The 13255-nt window shown below is 48.5% G+C and overlaps 8 protein-coding genes across 8 annotated transcripts; 2 read left to right on the top strand and 6 right to left on the bottom strand.

Moving 5' to 3' along the window:
* Positions 1-519: 519 nt before the first annotated feature.
* EI90DRAFT_3088401 (uncharacterized protein) lies at positions 520-1692 on the bottom strand. Its single transcript, XM_039062273.1, has 3 exons — positions 978-1692; positions 681-941; positions 520-626 (listed from the first exon to the last, which is right to left on the bottom strand). The coding sequence occupies exons 1-2, from the start codon at positions 1259-1261 to the stop codon at positions 704-706; spliced, it is 522 nt and encodes a 173-aa protein (XP_038908811.1). The 5' UTR covers positions 1262-1692; the 3' UTR covers positions 520-626; positions 681-703.
* On the top strand, positions 1033-2562 carry EI90DRAFT_3088400 (uncharacterized protein). Its single transcript, XM_039062272.1, has 4 exons — positions 1033-1380; positions 1465-1553; positions 1610-2174; positions 2374-2562. The coding sequence occupies exons 2-3, from the start codon at positions 1494-1496 to the stop codon at positions 2087-2089; spliced, it is 540 nt and encodes a 179-aa protein (XP_038908810.1). The 5' UTR covers positions 1033-1380; positions 1465-1493; the 3' UTR covers positions 2090-2174; positions 2374-2562.
* On the bottom strand, positions 2372-3160 carry EI90DRAFT_349561 (uncharacterized protein). The gene has a single exon (XM_039067513.1). It carries the CDS (start codon positions 2969-2971, stop codon positions 2519-2521), a length of 453 nt encoding a protein of 150 aa, XP_038908809.1. The 5' UTR covers positions 2972-3160; the 3' UTR covers positions 2372-2518.
* Positions 3161-3657: 497 nt separating this feature from the next.
* EI90DRAFT_349441 (uncharacterized protein) lies at positions 3658-4942 on the top strand. Its single transcript, XM_039067512.1, has 3 exons — positions 3658-3706; positions 3868-4247; positions 4433-4942. Exons 2-3 carry the CDS (start codon positions 3914-3916, stop codon positions 4852-4854), a joined length of 756 nt encoding a protein of 251 aa, XP_038908808.1. The 5' UTR covers positions 3658-3706; positions 3868-3913; the 3' UTR covers positions 4855-4942.
* A 384-nt stretch (positions 4943-5326) lies between these two features.
* Positions 5327-6022, bottom strand: EI90DRAFT_3088391 (uncharacterized protein). The gene is made up of 3 exons (XM_039062271.1): positions 5883-6022; positions 5600-5782; positions 5327-5521 (listed from the first exon to the last, which is right to left on the bottom strand). Exons 1-3 carry the CDS (start codon positions 6016-6018, stop codon positions 5373-5375), a joined length of 468 nt encoding a protein of 155 aa, XP_038908807.1. The 5' UTR covers positions 6019-6022; the 3' UTR covers positions 5327-5372.
* Positions 6023-7616: 1594 nt separating this feature from the next.
* Positions 7617-8063, bottom strand: EI90DRAFT_2946791 (uncharacterized protein; the record flags this gene model as incomplete). The annotated part of the gene is made up of 3 exons (XM_039055347.1): positions 7617-7740; positions 7796-7868; positions 7934-8063. Coding segments are annotated over 3 exons (327 nt in total), but the record flags the coding sequence as incomplete, so codon positions are not given.
* A 204-nt stretch (positions 8064-8267) lies between these two features.
* On the bottom strand, positions 8268-9334 carry EI90DRAFT_3088378 (uncharacterized protein). The gene is made up of 7 exons (XM_039062270.1): positions 9276-9334; positions 9074-9225; positions 8882-9036; positions 8743-8832; positions 8648-8685; positions 8505-8598; positions 8268-8438 (listed from the first exon to the last, which is right to left on the bottom strand). The coding sequence occupies exons 3-7, from the start codon at positions 8967-8969 to the stop codon at positions 8341-8343; spliced, it is 408 nt and encodes a 135-aa protein (XP_038908805.1). The 5' UTR covers positions 8970-9036; positions 9074-9225; positions 9276-9334; the 3' UTR covers positions 8268-8340.
* On the bottom strand, positions 8743-11824 carry EI90DRAFT_3088369 (uncharacterized protein). Its single transcript, XM_039062269.1, has 19 exons — positions 11698-11824; positions 11230-11287; positions 11157-11158; positions 11047-11101; positions 10957-10991; positions 10861-10905; positions 10694-10813; positions 10450-10494; positions 10294-10396; positions 10192-10243; positions 10107-10142; positions 9880-10054; positions 9713-9826; positions 9572-9680; positions 9426-9448; positions 9276-9382; positions 9082-9225; positions 8882-9027; positions 8743-8839 (listed from the first exon to the last, which is right to left on the bottom strand). The coding sequence occupies exons 1-18, from the start codon at positions 11728-11730 to the stop codon at positions 9000-9002; spliced, it is 1284 nt and encodes a 427-aa protein (XP_038908804.1). The 5' UTR covers positions 11731-11824; the 3' UTR covers positions 8743-8839; positions 8882-8999.
* Between the last annotated feature and the right edge of the window lie 1431 nt (positions 11825-13255).

The raw sequence follows: 13255 nt of genomic DNA, 5'->3' as shown, positions 1-13255 counted from the left end.
AGCAGAGACCGTGCCGCCGTATTTTCTGTATTGGGAAAACACTGTTCTTGTACCTATTAACCTAGTGCATGGATGGCACCGAGCTAGGTCTTCCTATCGGGGGTGTGTTCTCCTGTATGTGGAACCTCCTTATCTCATTCCAGTTTGCGAGCTTCCTTCTCGCGTCCCTCCTTCATGTTACACATGTGGCCAAGTGTAATAGTCGAGCCGGTCTCGGTATCACCTTTATTCGGTATGGAGTGGATCAGACGCTGTCGTCCCGTAGCTGGTGGCGACACAGATGGAAGTGAAACGTTCAACGAAGCGCAATGGTTGGGAGAGCATGACAGCCTAAGAGCCATGACCATACCAGCGACAACTCAACATCACAGCAAATTCTTTTGCCTGCTTTCCCTTCCAAAGGTAAGGATTTAATGAGGATCGAGAAAGGTGAATGGGTGTAAGTCTATAAATGAAGGGGGGAGAAAAACCAGATTGCTGGATCGGAGAAAAAAGTGGGCAGTAATGGAATAGACGAAGCACGAGGGAAGAAGGAAAAAGATGCTGTCGCTCCGTCATGGGTCGACATTCCTGAAATGAAGTGAGTTGCAAGGAATTGCACCGCTGTATGTTCCTTTCCTATCCATCTTGTCAGGGCACATCATCGAATTGTTGTCAACCGGTAAAATGATTAAGCACACCTGAACATTGTACCGTAATAATATTAATATGTTGAACGAGACTTCGAGGATCGCCGGGTGTGGTAGAGTCTCAGCAGGCAGAAGCGAGGCCGGTGCTCCAGGTGAGAATGATGATTCAACCGCGGCAAGGATGCCGGTTTAAGTGTTGCGAAGAGAAGATTGGTGTGGCTGAGCAGCACTCCAATGCTGGAACTTTGGGTGATCCAGGTAGCGCTTAGATTCTGGAGCACAACATGAGCGTGTCTGGAGACGTTGTGCCAACTATAACCCGACACTCAACTTTTGCTGCATCCGTACAAATATACAGTAGGTGACGACTGACGAGTACGTTCGGCACATCGCCTAGAGTGGGGGTAGTGACGCGGCCAGCATTTGGGGTAGACATTAGAAACGACAAGGAACGCAAAATTACCGACACAGCATTCAGGCAGGCTCCTTCCTGAGAAGGCGGTTTGTAACTGTTGCACTGTAACAACGTAAGATGCCACCATGAGGTTTTGCCGTATACTGGCATGGAAACGCAATGAACACCGATCCGTGTCACAAATACTGTCAGTTATACAGATGAAAGCCGATAGCATCACACTGCATGAGGAACCGTCAAGTTTACACTCGGGGTTGGGATGTTAAAAGCGGGCGTCAGAAGCTCAGCATGGAAAGTGGAAAGTCGGTAAGGGAATTAGGCGACTGATATTGCACTGTGAGTACTCTGACGGCGAGAGCTGAGGGAGAAAGCCGTGTTTGTCGCAGCGTTCCAACTACTCAAATCCACAACTTCCCACAGCCCATCCCTGCACGGCAGTCCCGTCCCGAATGGAGAACAACCACTGCAAGATTTGCAGAGGTACAGTTTGTTCCAAGGCACGAAACAAGGTGAAGAGCCAACTGGCACCCACGCCCCCTGTCATGGCTGACACTATAGGTTTCAGAACCTCTATCCTCCAGGCTCGGGGATCAATCGCCGCACACTTTACCGGTCTCCTCAGTCACAAGAGCCTGATCCTATGTTCACAGTGTCGTATGAAAGGCAACAGGCCCAAGACCGGGAAACCATACGGGCAATGCTCACCGGGAGGACTTTACCTGTTGTCCAACACGCCCGGAGTCGTGGTGGTGCAGCGCCAACTGGGTCCCGGGCATCGATGACACACTCATACCAGCTGGCCGCTGCCACGGAAGGATGTCCAACTGGCCTGATGGCCGTCCCCGCTTCTCGGGGGCCTGTACCATCCCGCCTCCCCTGGTCCCTAGGACGCACCCGCAAGCCCCATCCATCCTCCGCTCGCGCTCAACCGGAAGCACCTACTACACACGCTACTGGGGTATTATCCAACCGAAAAGTACGCCTACTATTCCCCCCCCCCTTTTCCACTTCATTGACTTTCTATTCCAGGGAGCAACAAAGATGACAAGCGATGATATTGGTGTCATCCTGGTCACGAAAACATCGATGCCAGCTATCTCTGAGTCTACAGCACCCGTATACTGGGATATATCGCTGCTCAATCCTCAACCATCTCCCAGCCTTTACTCAATCCACTAGAAGTGGCGTCATTTTTCACTGTATTTTTACCATAAAAAGATTTATTAGTTAAAAATGGCCACGTTTTTTAACCAATCAAAAACATGGAAATGAGGTAAATTTCCAGATGCAAATTAATTGTTCTCATTTCACGAGACTAATATAGGCTTTAGCTGAACTTGGGCTCGGCACCACTCTTTGCCGCTCCCCCTCGGCTCTTTTAATTTTACGCGTGGTTCACCTGATAGCAGCCCGAAGCAAAGCTTGGGCGAGCTTGAGTGGCTTGATTGCAAGCATGCAGCGTCAATGGTGACGGCTACCTAAACAGCAGGTGGAAACGAGGAGGATGGGGAAATCTTGACGCAAGTCTGGGAGAAGATATAGTTGATATAGTTGCAACGGTCGTTGCATTTTTCCTAGCAGCGCACATTGTGGGTAAGTTGGGTGAGAAGCGAGCGATGCGGACTTGGAACTCTATGCCAACGATCTGATTGTTGAATCGTTCAGGCCTGCGGAAAAGCAATAGAAGACTAAACACATGCGCAAAGTATAAGAAAAAAAGGAAACGTACATGTACTGTACGAGGACACCCTAGTTCAAGTGGGGTTGCAAGCCCTAGGTGATGACGCAGAGGGCCTGGGACAAAGATGCGAGAGGGGAGTCTCTTCGTCTGGATTGAATTAAGAAGAATGTATGGACTCCGCACCGAGTGCACGTAACAGCCGAAGCCGATGTAACCCGATGGGACGGCGGCGTTGTGGGGCATCATGTTCAATTACATTAATACGACACCATAAAGCTCTGCGGTAGGATAGGTCGACTGACCCAAAATAATCCAAACATAGTCAAGGCTCCCGCAGAAAAAAAAAAGGTTGAAGGAATAAGGTTGAGCAATTAAATCATGTTGCAGCCATGCCGGGCGTTCGCGCCTTGCCCCATGCTACACGTGCCTCATTCGGAATTTTTTTTTTTTTTTTTTTTTTTTTTCATTTTTTCGCGAGGACTCGGGATTGAATGGAGGTGCATTCCGGTTTCCGTCGTGTCCGCCGCACACCGCAAACTCTCTTTAACCTCGCTTACGGCATCCCTACTTGTCGCCTTTCAAATGCTGATTCGGTACGTTGTGTTCTTTTCTTTTGTTCGCGTCCTGTTTGGACTTGTGCCACGCGCGTTCGGCCTATGTGCCATCTTCGCACCTACCGATGTGCTTTCACCTCAGTTCCTTGCGCCTTCTCCACCAGCGATCACTCAATCTTGTACTTTAACCGGGTCGCTCAATATTCCAGAGGCTTCGACGTTTGTCGGGGTCGTCGCCAGCCACACTACTCTATCGCTCCGAGTCGCCCGTTGCGCTACTTAATAACCAATCGCTCGCTCGGGCGAAATGTCGAATGTGTGGGCCATGCCCTTTCCTCGAGTACTGAGTTGTGTGGTTGTCGTACAAGATTGTTTGGCAACTGTTGGCTGCCTCCCCTAGGACCTCACCGAAAAAAAAAACCCCTAAGTGCGTATTTTATTACTATTAAATGGCTTTTTCGCGTGGAAGCTTCAAGCATCCCCCCACTTCGCTCCTGAAGCGAGTTTCTTGTTAAATGTTTGTTTGCATATTCACCCATGTATATCCTCAACGTTTCACTGATTCGTATTTTCAATTTTCAATGAAAGGGCTAAGAGAACCAAACCGGGTCGTTGGTAATTTTTTCTGGCCTCAATGTTGCACGAGACTGCCTCGAGTCGAATCCAATTGTACACATCTCAATATTGTCGTCCAACTCCGAGCAAACATTGTATTCTCAACACTTCGCCCAGAAGCCGAAACTTTCGAATCGCGTGCCTGCTTTGCTTTGCTTCTAAAAAGTATGTTTATCAGTACATACTATTTCATCTTTACCTGGACAAGGATCCTTCCTCATTCTGCTTCAGTGTTTGCTCGCTCTGTAACCATGGCATTACTCGATTGAGAACGTTCGGCATCAAAGGCGCTAAAGGCACATTCTTGCGTGGCTTCCTTTCATATCTGCAATCGAGCCTTGGAGATACAACAGGTGAGCCTGTGGCTGACGCGAGAATTCCCCACCATCTGCTATCGTTTCTCCGACGGCGGTATTGCCATCCACAATTCATGGATGGGTAAACCAAGTGGGGACTATTTCAGCCATCGAGGGATCCTCCATCATAGTTCCACTGGCAAACGAACTCGGAAATGTACCACTTACTAATGCTCCTGCAGCCTTCTACCTACCTTCTACCTTGGGGTTATACGAATATGTCGGGAACATCGACCAATCGTCCGTCTTGGATTTTGGTTCACTCCCCTATCCTGCAGCTAGCTCTTCCGCTAGTGAGTTTATTCCCCATAGCTCTGCTTCCCTCCTCCAGCAAGTGATTCCCGTGCAAGAGGGGGTATCCTGCGGCGAAAATTGGGATTTTCTGATGCTAGACATTACTGTTAACTATGAGCTTGCGGGGCCATCTACTGCGCTCCGTTCACAATCAGATGCCTCCCCTCACGAAACTCGTGGTGAGACTCTGAAAAATGCTGCAAGTTGGAACGAGGATGCTGTGAGTTGCCTTAGAAGTCTAGCTTGGAGTATGGGATACTGCCTTATCCCTCGCGGAGCGGCCATTCCTGGTGGTGGTGCTCTTGTATAGGGGAATTCGTTTGAGGCTAAGTGCCTTGTGTTTCCCTGCACGACTCAATGATGACATGAATTATTCATGTGGGTAGCAATTCTCTGTACCCTTTCTTGAAACATCATCAATGGTTTGGAAATTTGTAAATTCTGCGCTACCTTGAATCTTCGAGTGCTTTTACAGACTCGCGATGAATGTACTTGTTTTCAACCCCTGTGCCTCCATGTTTGCTAATATATATATCCGACTCATTGCTTGCTCCTAAGGCAGTCAACACACTTCATTTCCCCAGAACACTTTTCCTACGATGCAGCTCTGCGTTCATGTCATTCCCGAATCCTCGCATGAGTTGAAAGTGATTTGAAACGTAGACGGCGCATTCTTTTCAAAACCAAGTTGCAATATACTCGTGTGTTTGGAATTTCTTTTTCTTTCCTTTTGTGTTCTACTTTACCACTAACCTACGAGAATATGTAGATTACATATGTAACTGAAGAATTCAACAACGCATGAAAGGCAAATTGATAACTCGTTGCTTATTCCACTTCTTGCCAGGACCCTGCTTTCTCCTCCTGGGTTTTCGCCCTCGTAATTCCTTGTATGTCGCGTGGGATCCTTTCCTGCTTGGGACTGAAATAGAATCTGGGGTGATCGGGAATTTTGGAGGTGTCAAACAGCCAATCCCCTGTTCACACACCCGTCCGAAAGATATCCATAATGTCCATCCATCATTAGCACCAATAGAGTAGCCTGTGAAACTCACCACTCCCTCCACCCTCATCAAGGCTATCTTTTATTTCAGAACTCGCTGGCCCACAGTATCCATTAGCCGATGTTTGACCCGCCCGTTGAGATAGCCTCGGATGGCCATGTCCTGGTTGCGTTCCCTGAAACCTGCTCATGTCAACAGGGGCCCATGATTGGATACTTGGTACCTGGGTTGCCCCTAGCAGATGTAAGAGGACATCAGTCAAGAAGCCTTCCCACCACATGAGCCAGCATGGATGTGAACTCCAAGTGTTTCAGGACAGAATCATCAAACTGACCGGAACCGTTCCAACTCGCTTGCTTCCCCCGGTGACTTCCTCTTGATGCTCCTCGAAAGCACACTCCTTTAGGATCATTACATGGAGTCGGTTCAACAGGACACCCGCGGCAATGATGACATAATGGGCCTGCCATGCCGGCACTCGGTGTTCGCCATGTTGACCTCACAAAGTAGGGGCACTCGCACTTAGATGACTTCGATGCATGCATGGGGTTTACAGTATTAGACTGAGGTGCCAAAGAGTCTGCGTGTGGTTAGAGTACAGAAAAACGTGCCCCCTAATATTCGGGAACGCCCCAGATCCATGATTAGCCCTCAGGGTGCATTGATCATCCAGGTGGTGGCATGAAGCTAACACTCCGGGCTTCGCACATGAAGCTACACTGAACTCATGTGCATAATGTTCTTTCAGGTTTAACTCATCGGAAATACATGAATGATCGTGATAGGTATGTTTCCACCAAGATTTTCGTACAGAACTCGGTGTCTAAATGAACCATGTAACGGCCATGGTGCTCTGGAAGGATCGACAGATAGCCGCACACTGTTTTAAAGATAAAGGGCTATGACGCCTTGACATGTAAGTAAATTGCTAAGCTTACCTCTGGTTGATCGCTGTGAGGGACCTTAACGTCGGCAGAGGCCGGCGATTGAGTTCAGGTGGTTAAGAGACTCACAAAATCTTAGGGTAATCGAAAGTCGCTGAACCAAAGTCGAACTCGATATTACACTAGGGGTGTAAATACAAGATCTCCGCTTTTCCTATCTACTAAGGTTCTAGCTTATATACGGTTCTCTACGCTTATGTAAGCTTATCGCTTACAGTTGCCCTCCTGCGACATTGGCGACTCGCATCTACAAATTAGGGATTAGTCGTTAGAAGCCGTATATAATACTAAAGATAAAGGGAACAATAAAATAAATTCAGAACCTGCACTTACGACGAAGTCTAGTTGTTCTTTGGAGCTGAAGAGCTCGCCTCAGCTGCTCCTTCGGTGGTGTCGACCGAGTGTTCCGTCTGTAGCATTGCCATTGAGAGGTCATTCATATGGCCGATAGTGCTCGAAAGTGAAGGGGATGCCGGTGTTACAAAGTTTGGGGGGGCAACCAATGGCACATATTCCGCGTTCACAAAGAGATTGTTGGGGTCGATTGGCATGTTGTCTGTGTTCACGAATGGGTAGGGAGTCGGGGTTGGAGTTGGGGTTCCTCCACTAGGTCCTGCATTGTCGGTGTGTCGTTCAGTAGGCCTCGTCCCAACATTACGGTATTTGTTTCGTCCGCGAACACCACGTCTGGTGTAAGGACCTCCGCGGTGGGGTGGCACCCGCTCTTGGCTGTGGTAGGGAGATGTAGGAGGGGGCGGTGGGTGCATGAACCTGCTAGGGGAACCGATGACCATGCCAGAATTCAAGATGGCTTGCGCCCCCAGATAGGGAGCGTGGAGCGCATGAGACTCAATCGCATTCAGAATCAGACATGCCAGGAGCAACCCCATCGCAGGGTGTAACGTTTCCCCTCAACGATTATGTCAACTGAAGGTCTTCCCAAAGTCAGTTTAGTATTTTAGTGGGCTCCTAGCAGTCAAGTAAATATGTTAAGAGCATGTGTGCAATGTTACATATTATCATGATTAGGGTGATGATTATCCCGACGGTATGTGAGACGTCGAGGCTAGGGAATGGCGATTTAGCAGTTTCTCGTATGTAGCGCTGGCCTGAATCTCAAAGAGTCAGACTATACAGAAGACGCAGGCAACAAACTCCACATTTTCTACCATTCCAGGGCTATTTATGAAAGTACCGAGCATGGACGCGCACTCAAACCAACGCTTTCCTTCATCAAGCATGTTTGCGCTAGCATGGAAGAAACAGGTTGACATCAACGGCCGAATAGATTTGGCGTCCTTACCCAAGACATTCGACTCCAGCATTGTATGATATAGTAAATGCCCATTCCCTTTCATCCATTGGATACTCGGATCCTGGAATGGCCTGTGAAATGCAATCGACGGACCAGGAATTATGAGTACCTCGCCATTTTCGGAACTCTCAACGGCATCTCGGATAACTTCCACTGCCTGTTCGATGAAACCTAAAGCTTTCTGTCGGGCTGTAGCCCCATTTCTGGTGAAGAGAATAGTGCAGATGGCTCTCAGCCAACGCGAGAATTTCCCGATTGGAATCAAGGCAGCCGTGCAGGATGACCTGTGTTGTGCAAACCTCAGCGACACGTGAGAACGTGCGTTGCGTGACTGACTTCGAGTGCAAGGTAAAGAACTGGGCAATTACTATTAGTCCTTCATCAGGGGATAGACTTGACAACATTCTCACCATCGGTGGGGCAGTCTTTTTCCACCCACTGACGTTATTGAAGAAATGTACTTGATCGACTCTCATGGCAGCTTGGATAGACACGCACCAAGATATCAGCAATGGCTTCACATGTGTCCAAATTCAGCGAAAGGCTGGAGGCGGAAGCGTCCTAACGAAGAGAGAAGTACACAGTGGAGTACCAAGCACATGGCACCCTACTTTGATGGCAAGGAGGACACCTTCCCAATTTGCGAGTTTCACCAATTGTTCCAATTGAAAAAGTTAAACAAAATGAACGATATGACGAAGGCGTTCCTCTTCGACTTGACCATTGATGAGAGCTTCGTGTTGCTGAACGAACCGTAGCAGAGTTTCGGCGTCCTCAGTAATGGTCAAGCGCTGGGGGTGCCACTGAGAAACGAAGGAAATATCGAATAGAATGACTAACCTCTTTTGGCAGAGGATTCGTTTGTCGAGCGGTGAACACTGTGACATCCAACTGTCATGACAACCTCATTGTAGAAGCGTCGTATCAGTGCTGACCTCTTGCTGAGATGGAAGAAAATGAAGCGAAAACAATATGAGCGTGTACCACGGGATCATTGGCATCCATGGACACGTCACGAAACAATTCTAGAAACTGGAGAGGTATCAGATGCACTGGTGTTGCCACGATTCTTACCTCCCTCGATATGTCGAATAACTGGGCAACAATCTCGCTGTTCCATTCTGTTGACACGTCGATGGCACAATTGTATGCGGTACGCCATAGCCACGATAGATCCTTGACAATCATCGCCTCATCTTTTTTGGAAATTGCGACTAGGACTAAAGTTTGTGGAGGTCAGCAGGACATGTGAAGGAACCTCCAGAGCGGTATACCTTTGCGCAACTGCTTCATCAAAGTGTCTACCAAAACAGGACTTGTGAACTAAATTTAGTATATGTACTAGATTAAGGCATCTGACTACTTGCATCTCCGCTGCCGGCTCCTTTAACAAATCAATAGTGAGTCCGATGATGCACCTATTGGATGAATGAGCCATCATCGAAATCAATGAGCACGTCCCACTCACCGTGACAACAGGATTCCCTCGGATCCTCCGTTTGCAACAGGTGCGTTATCTGACGTTTCCAACAAAGAATGCAGCAAGGATAGCCGTAGTTGCTTTTCATGGGCAAGCTGGACCGCAAGGAGCAGTATGGTTGAAATCAGGGGCATTAACGAGCCTCGTGATTGCTTCGGCAGCTAGACGCATTCGAGTGAGCATTGAAGGGTAGCGACAAAATGAGGAAGAACCCACCCTCATCTTCTAGGCCTTGATGGTTGGAGTTGAGATCAATATAGGCATTAGCAGATATGAGCACGCACCCTGATGTATCGCCGCCAAAAAGGAGAGGTAATGTGTGGCAGCCTCATTTGTGGTGCCATCAGCTTGACATCTTTGAAGGCAGTCCACCGCCTGGGAATACTCTCCCAGCTGAATGTGGCATAGCGCAGTCTTCCTGAGACGGTCACAGGAGCGACGGCACGAGCAAATATTTCGTGTGAGCTTAGACAGTACCAGCGTACTGCTCGTGACCATTTGTTGGAGTTGTATAGTTTATCGCCCATATCCCAAAGTACCTACCAAGGTGGTTCCAGACAAATTTCACAACTTTTCAGTACTATAGGCACACTTTGACATGCTCGAGCAGGCGCTTTCCGAATTGGAAGCCAGGCCGGCCAGCGGTGTCGTCACAGGCCGACCCAATCTCCAACGTGGCTCGCTGTTGATTCGCGTCGGCCTTGAGATGAAATCGGATTTTATCAATGAAAGAATGTCCATTGACGTCACGCAAGGCATGATTGGGGCTGAAACGACGTCATGATAAAGAAATAGAATTGGCTCCAGAAAATCACGCACCGGGCTTCTGCAAGCGCTGACATCTCTTGAAGGAAGCTGTGACAGCTCTTTGAGTGAGATGGAGAGCTTGAATTGGGAAGCTTACTCGTTTATGCACTCCTCACTGAACTCGATGGAGTGCAGGAGCCCTTGCAACACTGAACTGAGGTAAGCAACTGGGTCCAAGTGAAGCCACTAAAATCGGCACCTTCCCGGAATTCTGTGTCGCTCGCATTTCGGCGTTTCAGGATAGCAGTTTTCATCCACTGGAGTTGCCGGAACTCCTCCACGATCTCCTTGGACGGAGACCCCTTCAGCCAAATAGTGAACAGCGGGCCGACCAAATAGAACTCAAAAAATTTACCGATTCGGTTCGATCCTCACCAGGAAAATTAAGCTGCTTAATTAGCTTCGGAAAGTGAAGCGTCCGCACGAAACAAGTTGTCATTGCTGTCCGCGGATGACATGAAATATGCGCGGGCTGAGGGAGTGGATCGGTCCGATGATAACCGATGGAAGGGTGGAAACACACAAAGATTCCTTAGAATGGCACGCTGCGCGAGGGAGTAAACACTTTTGCCACATGATCCCATGGGAACGGTGCTTACTGTGGTTGGGAGGGACCCTGAACGTTGCTCATCATCCTGGGCGCTTGATATAGATTCTGGTTTCGCCCTGGTTTCAACCACTTGAAGTGCGATCTTGAGCCACTTCGCTGCAAGTTGCGCCTGCCTCCCGAATGCCCCCAATCATCTGCGTCGTGACCAGTTGCTACCTTCAAAATCGATCTCCCAATGCTCAGAATTCGAACAGTGACATCCTCAACTTAATTCAAATTTATGATCGGCGACGAAGACAGGGCAGTTCCTACTTCGGTCACAGTTAAAAACGCCAGCCATTGCTGATCTTGAGAGTAAAGCTTTGTCAATGGAAATTCAAGAAGCTTGGATGGCGGCAAAACCTATAGCCTGCTGAAGCATAAAGTAGGAAACATTCTCATTTCCATCCTTCCAGGCCTGAAGAACAACAATCGGTCATGTCCGGAGTGAAATGACCGCAAAAGCGGCTTACTGCTTCCATTCGACCTGGATCTCGAATCAATCTCGAATCAGTGCAAGCTGTTACCTGTTAATGATTGGTTTACCAATATAATAAGCGGCCATTGCGGCAGCCTCATCCCTTGTAGCGATATCGCTTGAAGGCTTATTTTCTTGAAGCAACTTTTCATACTACGAGATGATGGTGTGGATTTCGGTTGGTCCAACGGGGGGAGTTTCAAGTTCATCCTTACCACCGCAGCGCGGGATGACACATGAGTGGAAGTATCCACGCGTCCACATGCTACAAGTAACAGATCTAAACCCCCCCGATGCAAGTGCCTACACCAGTGCCAAACGAACAAACCTGCCAATGCGGAACCTGCCTTGCTCGCAATTTGTAGGATGTGGATGAGCCCTAAAAAGTGAGACTATGCAACCCTGTTGAGACACATTCAGGGCCCAGAGACTCACTTTCGGTGGAAGGTCTTGCCTCCATACCGGCTTCGATGAGGGAGAATGCAGCGAACCTTACTCATGACGAAAGGTGTGCCCCATTCATAAAAGACACGTACATGAGGCATATAGTGGAGAAACCTCGCTTCCATCTTTCAGAAATGTCGAGAGGTTCCAGAGGTTCACGCCTTTGGCAAATCTCGAATTTAATGCGAGTCCAAATTAGTGTGCAAAGAGGCACCTTCGTATCCATCAAGGGCCGAAGGCCTTTCTTTGGCTTAGAAGATTGAGAAAAAGATTCGGCTAGAGCTGCCACCTGGTCGAGCATCTCGATGGTGGATGAAGGATTCAGGTTGGGGTGTCCCCAGTTGTCTTTGATCTGAATCAGGCCAGCTAAACGCGTCCATGTGAAAACAAACGCTTCCTTAGAACTCCCGCAAGCACTTTCCAGAGATCTCGTCGAATATGTCTTGAGCAGACGCGCGCTTTCGCTTTGGAGTCATTGTTGTGATGATGATAAATCTGTTTTACGTGCAAAAAAATCGGTGTGCTCGATTCGGATAAGTGACCGTGGAAAGTCACGTGACCGTCCCATCCGCGGTGTTATGACATCGGGTTCTGATTGGTAACGTACGTCGGGTGTTCCTCAGTCCTGGACCAAACCTATTCTCAACCCAACAGGATTATCTAAGTATATCCCAACGCAAGCCCCAAAATACAATGTATCGCGAATCTACTAGGGTTTCCACTACTAAGAAAGGAAATGGTGGCGAGCATTGCATCCGACATAGCCATTCACAGGTAGGGGTACCGTGGTTCGGTTCGGTTCGGTTCAGAGGTAGAATCCCGCGAACCTGAACCCGAACCGGTTCGAAAAGAGGATGGGAAGGCCGAACCTGAACCGAACTTTGGTTCGAACCGAACCATGGTTCAACAACAGTTCGGTTCGGGTTCGAACCGGTTCAAACAGACACCTATAATGAGATGTATTTACAGCGGAATTAATATATTGCAAGAAGTATTATACATCCTCTGCACGCTTTGCTGCCTCCTTAGCCTCATATTCTTTCCACCTTTTGAGTTGTTCTTGAGCAGCCATTTCTTTTGCGTCCTTCTTTTCCTGCTGATATCGTAGCAGGTTGGCTTTGGAGATCTGAATCCGGCCAAGGTGTTCAGGTAGCAGGCGATTGCGGCTCCCAGTATCGGTATGCTTAGCTGCTGAGAATGCCCGCTCACATGGCACGGATGATCCGGGGACTGGAAGAATGTCCCGTGCCATTGTTTGCAACACTGGATATGCGGAGCCCCTGTTCTATGTATCATAGAGCCTGCTGAGTGTGATGCAAGGATTTTTAAAGTTAATATACGTACCTTCCAAAAATCCAGCATATCGGTACCAGGTGGTTCAAGAACATCGCTCATGTAGCGATTCAGCTCAATGTATGGATCGCCAGCCTCGATCTCTTGAGTACGGCGCATCCGGCTGGCAGCAAGACGACGTGATATGGCAAATGTTTGTGACACAGATGACACCGATGTTGACAATCTCGTGGCCTCAGGTGGAATAGTGCTTCCCGAGGACTGAGTCACAGGAGTGATATGGGCTTGATGGTATTCGAGGAACTGAAAGCGGCTCAGTCAGGCCTGGGAAATGGGAAGTAACAACTTACGATCTTT

The sequence above is a fragment of the Cantharellus anzutake genome (assembly GCF_015039405.1).
Source record: "Cantharellus anzutake strain C23 chromosome Unknown EI90scaffold_135, whole genome shotgun sequence".
Lineage (NCBI taxonomy): Eukaryota > Fungi > Basidiomycota > Agaricomycetes > Cantharellales > Hydnaceae > Cantharellus > Cantharellus anzutake.
Note: the sequence above shows the minus strand (reverse complement) of the source record. Positions and strands in the feature narration are given on the sequence as shown.